The 17,273-nt window shown below is 43.3% G+C and overlaps 1 protein-coding gene and 1 long non-coding RNA gene across 19 annotated transcripts in view; one reads left to right on the forward strand and one right to left on the reverse strand.

Annotated features, from left to right (window-relative positions):
* RBFOX1 (RNA binding fox-1 homolog 1) overlaps positions 1–17,273 on the reverse strand; it is a 1,395,365-nt gene that overhangs the window by 327,743 nt on the left and 1,050,349 nt on the right. For 2 of the 18 annotated variants that reach the window (XR_015728091.1, XM_087870657.1), the window contains exon 1: positions 2,443–2,779. The exons of 12 other annotated variants lie outside the window; for them this stretch is intronic. Coding sequence is in view for 5 of the 6 variants with exons in the window: in XM_087870657.1 (XP_087726783.1) it covers positions 2,443–2,529 (87 nt within the window). In the remaining variant the exon portion in view is untranslated. Of the gene's footprint in view, positions 1–2,442; positions 2,783–17,273 lie in introns of those variants that run through there. 4 more of the 18 variants (XM_045784314.2, XM_045784310.2, XM_087870641.1 and 1 more) reach the window with 4 other exon arrangements.
* LOC148110541 (uncharacterized) lies at positions 125–16,843 on the forward strand. The gene is made up of 3 exons (XR_015728097.1): positions 125–355; positions 2,649–2,779; positions 15,132–16,843. It is a non-coding gene; the product is annotated as an uncharacterized LOC148110541 (long non-coding RNA).

Raw genomic sequence — 17,273 nt, forward strand, 5'->3', positions numbered from 1 at the left:
GAAACGGAAGTTCTTCTGCCACGGAACTGTTGGCTCTTGAGGTTGGAAAGACCTTGGGAGGAATCTCAAACTCTGATCCAACAACCCTGTCAAGTGGCCACTACAGTTCTGTTTGCATATCTCCAGTCACAGGGAACTTACTACCGATGATGGAGTACACACACTATTTTGGATCACTTTAATGTCTTGCTGATGACATTATTAAGGGGTGGGTGGCACCGTACACTCCTACAGGAAAGCTCCTGCAACTCTTGAAGAGTTGGTGAAAAAAAACACAAGGTCAAGGAATTGGTAAGCAAGCTGATTGAGCCTGCTGGGATGTAGGACAGCTGGTGTCAGAAGCCTCAGCTGCAAGGTGAGTGTGTGTGTGTGTGTGTGTGTGAGTGAGTGAGTGAGTGTTACAATTTTTCTCTCTTTGAGCTGCTTTTCCTCCCCTTGCAAATGTTACTGCAATGGGGTGATTTGAGTTTCTTGATGCCAATGGGTAAATAGCATAGGCTCTCTCAGCAAACCAGAAATGAAGCTTGTCTCTTTCTAGCCGTAGCATTTCAGTGTGTTCCAGGGCAGTGGGAGAGGAAGAAGATGAATATGTCACAGCAGCTGGTCTAGAGGCTCCCCGCTGCCCTGCTCTCCTGACTTATGGGTAACTAGTTACCAGAAGTGTCACTTGGGAAAACAAAGTATGATAGGGCTGAGATTTGCAAGTAAAATCACTTGTTCCTCCCAAAAATAACTGGATATGTTTCTCAAACACTCTGCAAAGGAGGAAGAAATAGGGCCTCCCCAATTTCTCAGCTGCCCTGTGCGTCTCCTCATCTATCATTGGGGTAATACGTCCAGAGTGGCATTTCGTAATGACAGCAACATTCCAGCAAATCGATAGTTATTTAATTCCCAACAAGCTCTCAAGTCCATTAAGCCTGATTACATTCACCCATTTCAGTGGGTGCCACTATTTTTCCTACACCGGCACTTAATCTATAACAGGAACTTATGAGAACTTTCAAAAGCAATTTCAGCATCAATCAGCATAGAGTGAAGGGCACGATTTGCTTGTAATTATTTATCGGACGGGGCGGCAGAGGGTCTGACAAAACTCCACTAGCCGACCTTTACCCCAAGCTTCCGATAGAAGCAAAAGGCCTTCCAGTTTGCCATGGAGTCCTGCTTCAGACTCCATGTGTGTCCCATGGGCCTGCTTATGCCAGGAAAGATGGACCAATATCCATGTTGTGAAGGACCATTCTCCAGACGGTCCACTTATTTCTCAGACATCATACAGGAGTTTCCAAACTGAGCAATGGCCATAAATCTAGGAGGACAGCATGTTTTGTTAGTATGTAGAATCACCCCTGCATGTCTCAGATCACCAAAGTTTTTACAGTTCACAAGCACCATTTGGAAAAGGGGAAAAAAAAAAAATGTGTTTGACCAGAACCCTCCGCAGAAATTTCAATGAACAAGCTAGGGTATTGCAGAATTTAAAATATAGTTGGGGAGGGTGCCAAGAATAAAGGTGAAAGGGCACAGTGAACACAAAAGACATTTAGCTCTCCTTTCCTGTAGAAACGTGATACAGATTTATTACGAAGGGATGGCTGTTCTCAAACAAATAAACAAACAACTACCGAAGCATCTGGGTTTCCCATGATATTCAGGCTCTGTCACTGACTCGATGTTAGCTTTCCACAGAGAACTTCAGACATACACCCAGAAGCCAATGCTTGTTTTAAAAGACAAACTTATGGTAAGGGAAAAAAGCCCCGAGTATCTTATTGGTAGATGATTCTCCCTGCACAGAATTAATAGCCTTAAAAGTAAAACCCAAGCACATTTCAATCCTCCCCTTCCTTGCCATCATTAAGATGTAAACAGCTGGTAAGGGATTCCTAGAATAATCTCTAAACTTCATAAATTCACCATCAACAGAGTGTTCCTTTTTGCCTCAATGCCACCCCTCAACCCAGGTCGGGGGAGGGGGAGCCTCTAGGAAAATAGACAATTCACAAGAAGGCAAACATATGAATTAATGTATGTTTCATGCTCCTTCTATTTTCTGGGTTAAAGCTCTTAACCAAGTCACCTCATGATAAGTTACTTTGCCTCATGATCTGCTCTGGGAGACTGAGTCCCCCAGAAAGCTGGGAAGGAGAGCAAATCCTTTGCCCCGTGGTCAACCTCCTAAAGCAAAGGCATGAATGTTAAACAGCAGCCAGATCAATACAAGCAAATATAGCTCAACTACACCATTTATTCAGCCATGAGAGATGTCAATAGCCAGATTAGGGTGATCCATCTTTTTGATTTCCTACTGTCTTCCCACTGACTACACGAGGGCTTTTGCCTGTATTAAAAGTGTTTGCTTTCTCAACCATAAAAATTCCAATTATTACTCTGAGCGCTCTGGAGTTAAGTTGCTTGCTGGCAATGGCCTTGAATTACCTGGATCAGTCCGGGGAAGTAGGGGGCTGCTGGAACAATCATAGGCACGCCATAGGGATGCAGGAGGACTCCTTGAGAAGGCAACATGCTTTACGTGAAGGTATTATTCCCTCTGAAGCTCAACACATCAATGGAGAGTTAGGGGAAAATCTATAGACCCAACTTCTTCCGAACTACAAAGCTGAGAGCCAAATCGCTTCTGTCAGGAGCCAAGCGCTCATCAACGCGGAGAGGGGGAAGAAAGAAAATCCGCATCAGCAACTCTTAATGTGAAAGTTTTCTTCCCAGACGACGAAGAGACACAGCAGCTGCAGAGTTGAAGCTACCAAAATGGAAGGTGCTATTTTGGGAACGGCTTGCCTAACATGACTAACCAAATACTCTTCATTAATTTAGTTCTCAGAGAGAGTGAGAAAGAGCCCAAACGACAGAGAGAGAGGTAGTCGGGCTGTAGGATTTGGGCTCTTCCTAATGAATCTGGGCAAAAGGCAAGGGGCAGATTCTGCGTGGGATTTTTAACAAGAAACACTGAGAACGTACATTGATATGATTATCAGTTGCCACTTACAGCTCAAGTAGGTTAATGCGGGCAGCCTTTGGGACTGATCAAACAAAAGCTAAGGTGATAGTCGAGTCTGTGCTGCTGTCTCACTCTCTCTGGTTTTAATTTTAAAGGGGCAATCTGTGCAAATAATACAATAATCATGCCAGCTAACATGTGCAGAGTGTGCTGTGCACAGAGAATGAATGAAGTTATTTACATGGGTTATGTCATTTATTCTCGCAACTCTCTGAACTATTTATTACCAGTTCCAGGCAACACACGGGAAAGGGGGCTCACGCTGTTTGCTTGAACTCTCTGCTCACGGTCAGAGTCTCTGAGCCTCGGTTTCCTCATCTGGAAAACTGAGTAATGATAGACCCTACCTCATAGGGTTGTGTGACAAAGTCCCTGGCATGATATCCTCTGTACAAGACTATAACAGGCTATCAGCCTTTCTTATCACGTGTTTCCTGTTCTTCTCCTGTTGGTCAGTACGGACTCATCTCTGGCTTCAGATCAAAGGTGCAGATACATTCAAATCGTCACGCATAGCAGGAAGGCATGTGGGCCGGTGGAGAGCTCCCCAATTTTGAGAGCAAGGATGTGAAACAGACAAAGCGAGTCCGCTCTGCTAATGCTAAAAGCCCAGGGATCATTGGAAATCACCTTCAAACGGAACATCCGCTTGCCACATTCCACCTCTAACTCTAAGCAGGACACGGGATATAGATTTTGTAGAAACTCCGAGAGCTTCAGACACCACAAAACATATTCAACTATTGGCTTTTTCTAAATCCAAATGTCAATTCCTCCACTTTTAGATAGCAAGGTGTTTTTACACTACACTAATTTTAGTTGCTTGATTTAGCTGCATAATTACATTTCTAGATAACGACAGTGGACAGCGTTTGGCAGAGAATTCAATTATTTAAGGCTGAATTTTGGCCATCTTGACAAGGTTTCTCTGTAATTGATTCTCGTGTATCAAAGTGGCCACACTGTTACAATTCAGAAAGCTCCAGTAACAGCTGCAAGTTGACCCCTCTTACTTAACAGCCTGATACTGTTTCTAACTTTAGCTTTTGACTATGACTTTCAACACTGTGCTTCTGAGAAGTTAGCAGGGAGGACAGAGGCATCTCCATGAGACAGCTTCCCGGGATGGGAAAGCTATTCATTACTTTGGGAAGGGCTGGGTCAGATTGGATTATGTCTCCTCAGTGTTATAAAATGGAAAGACCACACTGGAGGAGGAGGCAGGAAATAATTTAGTCACTGAGGCCAGAAACTTACACATTTAGATGCTTAGTTTCCTAAACTAGAACAGAGGTAACAATATCCACTTATTTTTCCCCAAGACTGCTCCAAAGAGCAAAACTGTGGGAGTGTTTTGGAAACTGCAGAGTTATATAAATACGAAGGATCATCATATTTATTACTATATATAAAACTTATATATATAAAACATATATATAAAACTATATAACCATATAACTGTATATATATAAAACCGTATATATATATATATATATATATATATATATATATATATATAAAACCAACTCTCTCTCTATATATATATAACTATATATATATATAGAGAGAGTTATATATATAGAGAGAGTTATATATATATAGTTATAGTTATATATATAACTATATGTATAGTTTTGGTTAAAGAACCTGATGAGTTCAGAGAGAAATGAGAAATACATTATATATGGGTCATATAGATATGTAGCTATACCCTTTGCAGAGGGCATTTTCTTTTTTCTTTTAAAGAACTCTACGATACAGAAGTTTTTGCTGATCCTGAGTAATGGGTATCCACTTCCTCCTGTCTCTTAAGACAAGGGCTAATTGTTTTGTGACCCTTTTCATTTTGACTGCCAGGAAGCTCAAAGCCAAATAAGAAGTTCAACTCTGTCCGTTGTGTTGGCCTTTACTGCCTTCTTATTTGTGTTCTTGTTTTCCTGTCCTCACCACCTCCAGTCCTAACTATTACTATTCACATTATCTCTGATTCTGATTGTATATTCATACATTACTGTCATGTATCATCCATAGTAGTTATATTTTTGGAACTGTAGGAATTGAACATATCCTTGTTCCAAACCCACCTCAAAAACATCATGAAATAATAAAACATAAAATTTAATGACAACCATTAAACAAAACCTCTTTTTCCAAACACAAGTTCTATTTTTCCAAATAGGAAACACCTAGTATTACTAGAGAGTAATTCTTTTTTCTGAGATCCGCTTTCTCTGCTAAAAGGCAGATAACCACCTTCTGCGCATCCCTCCTCATCACCGGCTAGTATGCACAGCTCATGATAAATGGTTGGTTATCCAACATCTAGTATATGGTATTAAACCCACGGGGTTTTTTTTGTAGGAACTTTGAAAATGTAGAAAAAGAATAAAGTAGAGAACAGAGGAGGCAGTGGCGAGGAGACACAGGCCTCAGAAACACAGAATTCAAGCGAAGGGCCCTGCATCAGTATTTGCTATAGCCATTCCAGACAGGATGGCAAACTTGTTTCTATAAATGGGCAGATGATAAATAGCTCAGGTGTTGAGGACCTTAAGTCTCTTCTGTAACCACTCAAAACAGCTGCTGACACATGAAAACAGTTGCAATATGGAAACAAACACAGAAATTTGAATTTTCTATAATTTTCACCTGTCATGAGATCATCTTCCTTTGATTTTTTTCCCTTCTTGAAAAAGTATAAAAACCGTTCTGAGCTTGAGGGTCGTAAAAATGGGTAATGGGCTAGTTTGGGCTCACAAACCATGGTTTGCTGACCCCTAATTGAAAGCATATATTTTAATTAAAGTTCTGGAAGTCAGACTTCAATACAATAGCAAATACACCCTCCTTTTTGGTTGCCCTCTGCTTCTCCATGGACTTCTTGATTTTCCCATCGCTTCCTTGGTGCTACTTCTGTCCTTGGTGCTAATTCTGTGTCAGGGATTTCCATCAGGAGATTTTTTTGTTTGTTTGTTTTAGCCAGGCTTTGATTGGTCAATCTTCCCCCCCTCTCCAAAAAAAAAAAAAAAAAAAAAAAAAAAAAAAAGAAAGAAAAGAAAAGAAAACAAATAAACAATAAACCCCACCTTCCATCTTCTTTCCCCACCTTCCATGATGACACTCCTTTGTCAGAGACTGCCTTCTCCTCCCCCTTCCTTAGATTAAAGTGGTTCCTCTCTTGAGGTCAGACACTGCATCTCCTTCCCACATCCGAGAGCAAACAAGGATTACGCTGCTTGCCACCAGCCTTTGTGAGTGGCAGCCACCCAAAGTTTAAACACTCACGTAGGAGAAGAAAAGAGAAAAGTAACAAGTGTTGGCTGAAGCTTGGGAGAGGACAGCTCTCAGAGAAGACCAATTGCTGCCATATGGGTTCTGTTGGTCAACAGAGCCAACTGCAGCCTCATGGACCAAATTCAGTCTGAGGAGGTGGAGGACAAAGGAGAGGAGGAGGAGGAAGAGGAGGATGTTGATGATGACGATGATGATGGTTTGTCTGCATTGTGTAAAAGAGGGGTGATATTTTTAAATGGAAGTGTCTAATGTAAAATTTAGATCTATAGTATCTCTTTAAAACCTGGAAGATGTAGAAATTTTGGGCCACGTTTCCTTGTACCAACAATCCCTGAAGTCTGGGAAGGATCTGCCTTCTCCATAGCTCAAGAGAATCAGACTCTGTGAGACTATCTTCACCATTCTTTACCTGCTTCCTGAAAGAAGCCAAATGTCAGTTGCCACTTGTCGACCATTGAAACAGAAAAAAAAAACAAAAAGCACAAGAAAGAGTGTTTCTCTGACAATATTAATTGCACTCCCTATCTTTTGGACATTGACAGTGTTTCTCTGACCATATGGATCTATGCAGAATACTGAACCACTCATACCGCGCCATTTCCAGGCCAAGTTGGGGAAGAGACAGTTTGCTATAGTATTCAAGGCCCTTCATGATATTCCTCGCCTTTAGTTTTACAGATTCATCCTCTAATACACACCGTCCTTCCTTCTACAAATCACTTTTTTTTCTTCTGCAAATCAGTCTGGCAAATTGCCTTTGCCATACACGTTTATAGATCCAAGCCTCTGTACAATCTGGCCTGCAATGCAGAACTATACGTTCTTCCATCCTTCTTTTTTCTTTCTTTCTTTCCTTCCTTCCTTCCTTCCTTCCTTCCTTCCTTCCTTCCTTCCTTCCTTCCTTCCTCCCTTCCCTTCCCTTCCCTTCCCTTCCCTTCCCTTCCCTTCCCTTCCCTTCCCTTCCAATTCAAACTTGCTGGCCTAATCAAATATTACATCTTCCGCATGACAGCAAGCAGAATGAGCTACACTATCACCCATGTTCTAGAATCACCTTAGCAAGGTACAAGAATTCTGTGAAGTGTGACTACTCCTCTGGGAGGTAGACTGGGTCAGATGAAGAAGGCTGCCATTTCTTCTGTTCAACCAATCACTCTGAAGTGGTGACTAGACAAACAAAGTTTCCCAAAATGCTTCCTGGGAGAATGACTGGCTGAATGGCTGCTTTGGGAAAATGTGAGTCAAGCTCAGGGACTGCAGGGGTCTCGGACAACTGAGGACTACCTGTATCTCTAAATGTGTCTCAAGTGGCCCGGGGGGCATACTGGTATAGTAGCAAAAGCCTGCATCTCAAAGTTGGAGAGGCTGGGCTGGGATGTTGGTTCTGTCATACTTTCAAAAATCTGACCTAGGATAAGACCCTCAGTCCTGAGCCCTAATCTCCTTGGGGGTGAAGTGACCCAACATCTGTAGCTCCTTGCAGGCAGGCTGCTGCCGTGGAATGACTGGCTGTGCACACGTGTTCCTGGCTCTTGGAAGGTGTTCAAAAAGGTCTGGTGTGTTTTTGTTTTTGTTTTCTTAGAAGGTCTTTAGTGTACCTGTGTGAAATTGTTTTCTAATCATCTCTATGCTATGTCAAGTTTGCCTCCTCTGTGCCCCACCAGTCCCACACTGATGTCTCTGTGGGAGCCTTCTTTCTGTCCCTTCACACGGCTGGTTGTTGAAGACACCCCCTCCTTCAACAAGCCACCACATGCTGGCTCCTCTGGCAGCCTCCCCACCTTCTCCAGCACTCGCAACCTACCCCTCTAAGCCTCCAAAAGACCAAAGGTGATTTGTCCCAGGGTGGTAAAGATCTGGCTGGTGATCACATCCAGGTAAGATCCATTTTATCTCTTCTACCTAATCCTCGATCATTTGGTTCTCCTGTCTTACTCATAGGACTGGGCATACAGCAGATGCTCAGTAAGCACTTGAGAATCATCTGTGGTGTCCACGGGATGAGATGGAGGTTCAGAGAGGTTATGTCACTTGCCTGAGTTTAAAATGCAAAATGTGTGCTTTGTCAGTTACCAAGAGCCAGTTTTCCCTTCCACACGCCCCTAGTGTCTGCTAGATCATCAAGGGTGACCACTCTAGGGCAACAACTTGAACCAATGTTGACAGACTCCACTCACCACCAGACATGTATTCAAACTCCATCCAGTGCAGGTGAGAATAGCATGGAAGGGCTTTACCTGGCCTGGACCTCAAAGGTAAATTCCCTGAGATGCTACATAATGCTTATGGTCCTGATGCTGGAGACAGACAGATGAGTTCCTACCATAGGGGACACTGAAACCGCTGAGCTGATTACCAGGGAGGCAAGATCTTCCACAGAAAAAGCTTCCACAGACTATGGGTAGGATATACTGAGCCATCGACCAGATGCTCCTCAAGTTATAGCCATTTCATTTGTATCCTCAGTGAGTGACCAATCCAACTGGGAAAGTGACATCCTGAGAAGAGAAGCTGTATCCCCAACCCCTCTTACAGATTGGTTTGGGTTAATACGTGTAAATGAGTTGATACATTCAAAGTTCTCACAAGAATGACCAGTGCCTACTAGGCATTACATCTCACTAAGACACTACTATTTCCTCACTGTCTGACACTTCTTGCCATCACTGGCTCCACTCTTGCAAAAGCACCAGATCATAGTATTTAAGAGCTCACACTGAGCCATACTGCCCACATGAAAAGCCTAGTTTCTACCAACTGCTAGCTGTGTCTTTTTGTGTAAATTACCTAACCTCTCTGGGCCCCAGATTCATTATCTATAAAATATCATTAATAACCATAACTCATAGGTGGTCTGGAGATGTGAAAAAGAATAACATGTAGACGTGTTTAGCCGAGGGACTGGCTCATAGCAGACACTCATTAAATGGGTGCTGGTAGCTGTTGCAGTGGTAACAGCATTAGCAATGGCTGGTCTGGAGGATCAAACCAGCTCACATCAGACCTCCCCAAAACCAGGAGTATCAAAATCCTTTCCCCCTTCAACTTCTAATACGTTAAATAAAATAGTGCTCAAAAAGTGACCTGCAATGTGCCTTCTTGTGTAAGAGCTTATCACCTTCTTCCATGACTCAAACCAAAAATTAAGACACAAGGGCTAACAAGGATGTGTGTGTGGCTTTTGCACATAGAAGATATAGTGTTGAAACCAAAATATGAGAATTTCAATTTCAAGTGAGGGTTTATGGGGATCATGAAGATAGTGCCTTTGAATCTGGGACACTGGGTCACCCTATTACCTCCAAAAATGTTTATGCAGATGCACAAAGAAAATTCCAGTAGGTCTTCTAAGTGAGCAGGCTGCTGATTATCATTAGAAACCCGAACCCCCAGTGGTAGAGGCAGTACCGTGCTCCTCTTGGTTCATTAAGCACTTCTTGACCTGATTCTCCTCTGAAAGCCAGACTGACTGGCTGAATGAGCAAATCTAAGAATATCAACCCCACACATCATCTCTGCTGAGATCAACAATGCTTCAGGAACCGACCCCTGACCTGTCTTGGGATGAATGGCAACTGGGTTTGAGAATTTGTTGACCTTGCTTGAGGCAAACAAATGCTCCCTGGGGACTCTCGGAGTGGGGGATGATTATCAGCTGTTCCCCTGAATTTTGCTTTGTGCCCTCCCTATATCTTCTGCATCTGTGCTGCAGGTCCCTGCAGGAGCTGGGCACAGAGACACTCCAAATAGCACGATCTCCAGAACTCATAATGGGGCCTTTCTGCCCAAAGCCCATGCACATACCCTACTCCCTGTGAATTGGCTGAAACACCTGAGTTCTATGTGCATCCTTCTCTCCTTAGTGACTAAGTGCCTGGACTGGCATCTCCCAGTGTGCTCTGCATAATGGAAGCTTCATGAGATGCTTCACTGTAAAAAGAATCCTATGACCAAAGAAGTTGGAGAAATTCAGCTTGCTATCTCTCCCTCTTGGGGATTCGTGATGCTTATTAGCATAGTAAACACCTAAGAAGTCCTACAAGGAAAAAGAACAGAAACCTGGTTGACCTTGTTTGATCCAGATATTCCCAAACTTATTTGATGACCAACTGACCATCTGTCCATCGATCCATCATCCACCCACATCCATCCATCCATCCATCCATCCATCCATCCATCCATCATCTTGCTATGTGATATCTGGCTATTGAAAATTAACTGTGTGTCAATCATATGCAAAGATCTTTACTCCTTCTCCTTTTCCCCTCCTACTTCTTCATCTTATTCTTCATCATCATTATCATCATCATCATCACAGTTCTACCATTTGAACAATTATTCAATGCTTACTTTGTGCCAGGCACTGCACCAATGTCATCACATATGTTCCCTCTGTTTATCTTCTCTACAGCCCCATGAAATAGATTCTGTTAGATTTTTTTACATTAGAGACAAGAAAACTGAGGCACTGAGAGTTGAAGCAAATCACAAAGGAAATATAGCTGGTAAAAGAGGAGCTGTACCTTGAACAGGGGCTGCAGAGCCCTGGTTGCTAATTACTTGGTGAAGCCCTTTTCTGGAGTGTGACCCCATGTAAATATTCTAAGAAATGCTTGCCAGGATGAAACTCAAGCTGAGAGACCTCCTTATCTCCTTTACCCTCAACACCTCACTGGATCTGAACCACTCCGATAGCCACTGGAAGCAAAGGAAGACACAAGCAAAGCCAGTACAGAGAGCTGGATGACACCTCGAGGCTTGGGGCAGGACTGGCTTCCCCCTCCCTCAAGACTTCAGGGAGTGGGGAAATACCCCCCTAAGCAGAGAAGGTTCAAGGCCCATGGAAGTGGGCCGGTCACATGGGAACACAAGCAAAAAGCGAGCACGGATGTGGAAGAGGGTGATCCAGGAGAAGGAGTGCTGAAGAGATTATCCTGCCTTCCTTCGTGATGCTGAAGCACCATCCCAACCTCCAGGGCTGTCTTATCCTGGGCTCTTTCCCATACTAATGCCTCTTCTGGGGAGAAATGGTGGTTCTTCCCTCATATTTTTGATGCATGGATCACCATGGGAATTTTACCTTCATTCCACACAACTGTTCATAACTCACAAAATGTTCCATACCATTACAGGGGATTGGTGGCCCCCCTGAAATTCATCTGGGGACCCTCGAGAAGCCTGTGGATGTCCACCAGCTTTTGACGTATGTGGCCAATATGTACTGTGCTTTTGCTAAAGGAAAGGCGTGGATGGAGTCAGCGTCCCTTAAGTCGGGCTCATGGTGACAGCTCAGGTGACTGTTCTCACGTGGAATCATATTGACGGGCTTACTGGCACCATGACTTTGAGGATGTCGACCTGCCGCTCAGAGCACACTCACCACAACTTGACAGGGATGAGGTTTTCAGGAAGGCAAGAAGGTCAAACAACTTGGGGAAGTGCTAAGACATTCCATAATGTAAAACCAAGTCAGACAGTATGGAACCCAAACACATGCCCTAACTCTCCCATCCAGGAATGAGCAATACTCCCAAGGTGGGGTCTGCCTTCTCTCTGCTGAAGATTTCACCTCCAGCTCCAAGCCAGGAAACAGATGCTATGAACCCAAGGAGTGGGCGGGAGGCATAGAAGGGCTCCCACCAAACCAGCGCTTGGGGAGAATGGAGATAGGAAATACGTGCTTGCATTTTCAGAGACTCTGCAGTCTGCTCTTATAGACAAGACAGAGATAGGAGGGACCCAGAGTCAAGCTGTGCCAAGCCGTGCAGCTGAGCATCTGCGAGGATGAGCCAAGGGGCTGACCACTGCAAATGGTTTCTTCACGATGTCATGGCCAGGCAGCTGGTGGCAACAGAGAGCCTCTGACAGGTGGGCTTCTCAACTTCCCGGATTAGCAGTGCCCTTCTGGGACACTCTGGGGACATCGAAGGAGGAACCACCCTAAGTGACCTCATTTCCTTCCTGATAGATATTACAACCTATCTTTAAATATTTTTCAACAAACCATACACACCCTTTACTTTTGTTAAACACTTTCTCACCACTTTATATATTAATTCATTTAATCTTCATAACAATCTTATGAGGAAAGTCCTGTTATTATCCTTGTGTTATTGATCGGGAAGCTGAGGCACAGAGAGGTTAAGTAACTTGCTCAAGATCACATAGCTTGTGAATGGTGAATCTGGCTCCAGAGTCAGGTATTCTGCTGCAGTGCTACCTCTCCAGGAAAGACACATTAAAATATATATATATAGAGAGAGAGAGAGACATAGATAGATAGATAGATAGATAGATAGATAGATAGACAGCCTAAATATATGTTTGACAGATAAAAACAATATTTTTGTTTTGCTTTGTTTTGTTATAACAGCAATGTATCCTATTGGCTAAGAACTCAGATACTGGGGCCACACCAAACTTAGGTTCAGATTCTGGATCTGAAAATTCCTGGCTCTGTTGCCCTAGGCAAATTACTTAACATCTCTGAATCTCAATTCACTCACAGACTTAGAGGTAGCAAAACTTTTCTTACTAGGCTGTTGTGGAGAGTCCTCTAAATCATGTAGCAATGTGCTAAAACTATTCCTTGGGCTTGGGTCCACCTTTACGGCTAGCTTCACTCATAGTGGTTGTATTTTAGCACAAACATCTCTGTTTATGTGAATGCCAGGCATTTAAGTGACTACTCAGTTCTTGCTCACTGGTCGACCCCAAACATTCCAGTTTCACTAATCAATAAATCCCCATATTTAATGAAACATGAGAGACTATGGACTATGAGAAACAAGCCGAGGTCCTCAGAGGGGAGGGGGGTGGGGGAATGGGATAGACCGGTGATGGGTAGTAAGAAGGGCACGTATTGCATGGTGCACTGGGTGTTATACGTAACTGATGAATCATCGAGCCTTACATCGGAAACCGGGGATGTACTGTATGGTGACTAACATAATATAATAAAAAATCATTAAAAAAAGAAGTACAGAATAGGGAATATAGTCAATAATATAATAACATTGTATGGTGACAGATGGTAACTACACTTATGGCAGAGAGCATTGCACAATGTGTAGAATTGTGGAATCACTGTTGTATATTGGAAACTAATTTAACATTGTATGTCAACCATACTTTAATAATAAAAATTTAAAAAATAAAAATAATATTAAAAAATAAAAAAAATAAATCCCCATATTTGCTTAAGCTAGTTTGAGTTGGGTGTCTGCCCCTTGCAACTAATAGATTCTGAACCAATTCATTAGTGATGGTAAGAACAGTAGACACGTACATGCATAAAAGGAATTCGGAGAAGATACATTTTGCTCATTTTTTTAAACAAACACTTTTATGGACCTAAATGCCAAATGCCATCATAAGCCCTTCAAAGACTAACTCTTTTAATCTTTTAACAATTCTCTGATATTGGTACTCATAACTGCCCAGTTCTAGAGATGAGGAAGCATAACACAGAGTTTACATCATTCCTGGCTAGTTGGGTGGGAGGGCCATAGCCAAAGCCATGCCTGCCTGCTTCCAAATCCTATTTTCTTTCCTCTGCATGCGTTGCATTACCAAGGAGGTTGATGTACTTGCTAACTAAGGAATCCTGGAAATCTCCAGAGGAGCGGGCACTAGCACTCAGGTGCCTGCATTATAAACACTGCCTCCGTGCTAAAACCTCCACTAAGAGAGTCCTAGGAAAAACTGCACAGGCCATGAACAAGAATTCCAAAATACCTTTCCAGAGAAATCCCACTGCTGTGGAGCCATGCCAACGCAGACTGCACCACCTCCAAACTGTATTCAGAGCCAGAACTAAGAAACATCAACCTGAAATCAACCAACCACAGTCCACATGTCTTCTTTTCAAATAATGTTTGGTAGAGAAATCTGTTTCCCCTTTCTACAAATGCTTATAAACTTACTGGACTGGTTGGTTTTTAGGTACTCATTCTTCTGCACACCCACCTATGACAGATCTGAACTCAACAAGTCAGCATTCCATGAAGTATTTACTGTGTTCATTTGCATCTCCCCCAAGAAGACTGAATAGAGTGCAGTGTGGAAATTCACAGATTCCAGGGTGGCCGTTTGTTTGAGGATTACCACCCAGACCTCACTTCCTTGGAGACTCCCAGGCTGGCCTCACAGATGAATGCTCTTTTTAGGACCAAAATAGAACAAAGGGACAAAAGGGAACTGAAGGATTTAAAATTAGGATAAAAAAAGAAAGAAAAAAAAAAACACAACTTGGCACTGGAGTGGCCTTCCTTACCCGCTTAAACTTACCAATGATGCCCAACTTTTAGTGTGGTTTATCCCCATATGTTCCCACACTCCCACTGGGACCTAACATTTGCAGGCGCTATTTATCATTCTGGTTAGTGGTGTGCTCATCTGCCTACCTCGCTAAGCAGCCCTTGTTGTTATTTTTATAATTACTGGGAGTCTTTTTCATGTTGCACTCTGCCAGAGCTCCGGCTTACCACACACCTGTTATACTCAGAACACATGGAGAGAAGGGGGTGGGTCTGGCAGTGGAGGAAAGGGGAAGACGGCCTTCCTGCTCATGATGAAAAGCAAAATCAAGAATAAAGCAGCAGACCAGAGCCACTAGGTACCTTTTTTTTTTTTTTTTTTTTAAGGCTGTACTCTGTGCCGGTTGTTATTTAATAAACACTCTGCTCACTGGAGAGTTGTTTATTAGAACAAATGCTACTGTTTTCTTTCTTTCTTTTTTTTTCTTTTTTACAAATGTCAACTTATTTAGTCATCATAATGACCAACACTGAATACCATCATCCCCATTTTACAGATGAGAAAACTGAAACAAAGACAAGTTAGTACCTTGCCATTGGGCTCGCAGATGGCAAGTGGCAGATGCGGACCGCTTCTAAATTCAGGTGTTCCTGTGTGAGACGACCGCGCTGCATTCTAATCAACATCCCTGCCGTCCGCAGACATCATCCTCACCACGGCCCGCACGCCTCCTCCGTCACCTCCACCGCCATCACTAACACCACCGTCACTGCCACCTCCGCCACCTCCACCAGCACCCCTCACCACCACTACCAGTATAAAAGCATTTATGTGCTGGGCGCTTTGCTGAGTGCTCTACAGACAATCTCACGCCATATTCACAACAACCCTATGTTCCCGATCCTGTTATTACCTCTACTTCACAAATGTGGAAACTAAGCTTCAGAGAAGTGAAGAAATCTGTCCCCGCAGCTGGTCAGAGGTCCACAAGATTCGTGATGTTTTTAAGATCAAAAGCCAGTTTTGCCTGACACCTATGAGAATGTATTTAACTCCGCGCTCCCTCTTCGCGACGTGGCAGGTGGAGGCATTGCACACTGGGCATTTCGTCAAACTGGCTGCCTGCTCCTTACCCGCCATATTGGAAGTTTGTTGCTAGGATGTGAGGGACCACCCCGCGGAGCTGGGATATGACTTTGCATGTGGCAGCTCTGCTACCAAACAATGTGCAAGACCAACTGCTGAGATTCTGAGCTCTGGCCAAGTAACATCCGGGAGCTTTGGCCTGACATCTGCTGAAACTGGCCTGTAATTCTCTTTGGTGAAGCCCCATGCACCCCAGATCCCTCCTGAGACGTCACCATCCTCACCAAAGCCCTCAGATGTCCCTTCCAGGGTGTTCCATTTGTTCTCCTTTGACTGAACACCAGCTTGGAGGGGATGAAGGGTGTCACAAAGAATATCAGGCTTGTTTTTCAAAACTTTCACTCCTGTCCATCTCTTCTATCAACTCCCAGACCAGGCAACCGTCATTGCGCACCTGAATTATTGCTGTGGCCTCCTACCTGGGCCCTGCTTTCAATCTTGTCCCCCTCTAATCTATTCTCCACAGAACAGCCAAACTGGTATTTTTTAAAGGCTAAGTTCAATCATATTTGTCCTCTGTTTAGAGTTCTTAGTATTATTTCTCCTCCCTTTTAATTCCTTGTAGAGTAAAATCCACCCCCCGCCCCCAGTAAGTGCTTCTAAGCCCCTGTGGTTTCTTTCTGGCCCCTCTCTGCTTCTTTCCCTTCTCCCACGGTGCTCCAGGCTCCCCGGCCTCTGTTCAGTTCCTTGAGAACACCGAGCCGTGGCACGGCTGGCATACATACCTTCTGCCTCAGTATGTGGGCTCTCCGTCACCCTAATCCCTGCCTGTGCCTGCCTTCCTCATCTCAGCTTTAATGTCACTTCCTCACAGACAGCCCTCTTCATCCTTGAACACAACCCCCACTATTTTCTATGGATCCAAATTTTTTTCTGTCAGAGCACTTACCACAACTCGCAATACAAATGTGTATGGGAGTTGCTTGCTTATTACCTGCCTTCCCCAGAAACTTGTAAGCTCCATGAAGGAAAATGAAGTTGGTTTCCTTGTCTCTGTACCTTCAGTGACTAACCCAATTTCTGAGGCAGAGCAGAGGCTAAATAAATATTTGTTGAATGAATGAGCAAGTGAATTAATTATTAACCATTTACTTAAGTGAGGGGATGAGGTCTAATTTAATCATTAGGGATGTCACACACTTTGCTATAGACAACTCGATACATCTTTCATAAATAGATCATGAAGTATGAGGAACATTCTATAAATGGTTAAAAACATAGCATTTCTCTTCTCCCATAGAATCAAATACACTCTCAAAAGTCTGTCTTATGTGTAAGCCTCTAGTTGTCTTATGTAATACAGTAATTGCTGGCTTGAATTAAAGGCATCATTATTTTGGAGAGTTGCTCTTTTTCTGATATAGAAAGTGAAGGATCCATCCCTCATATTAACACATCATCTCCTTGGCATGCTACATGATTAAGGAGGAAATGTGATTTTATTTTTTGAGAAATTGATATTTTTCACAAAGCCAAGAGGAGCGATCAGAATAAAGGGATGTTTATTTGGGTGAATCACCAGCTTTGCACAAATCCCAAGTGCTAATTGCAT

This window comes from Ursus americanus, chromosome 2, assembly GCF_024610735.1.
Source record: "Ursus americanus isolate L20-20 chromosome 2, mUrsAme1.1.p, whole genome shotgun sequence".
NCBI lineage: Eukaryota > Metazoa > Chordata > Mammalia > Carnivora > Ursidae > Ursus > Ursus americanus.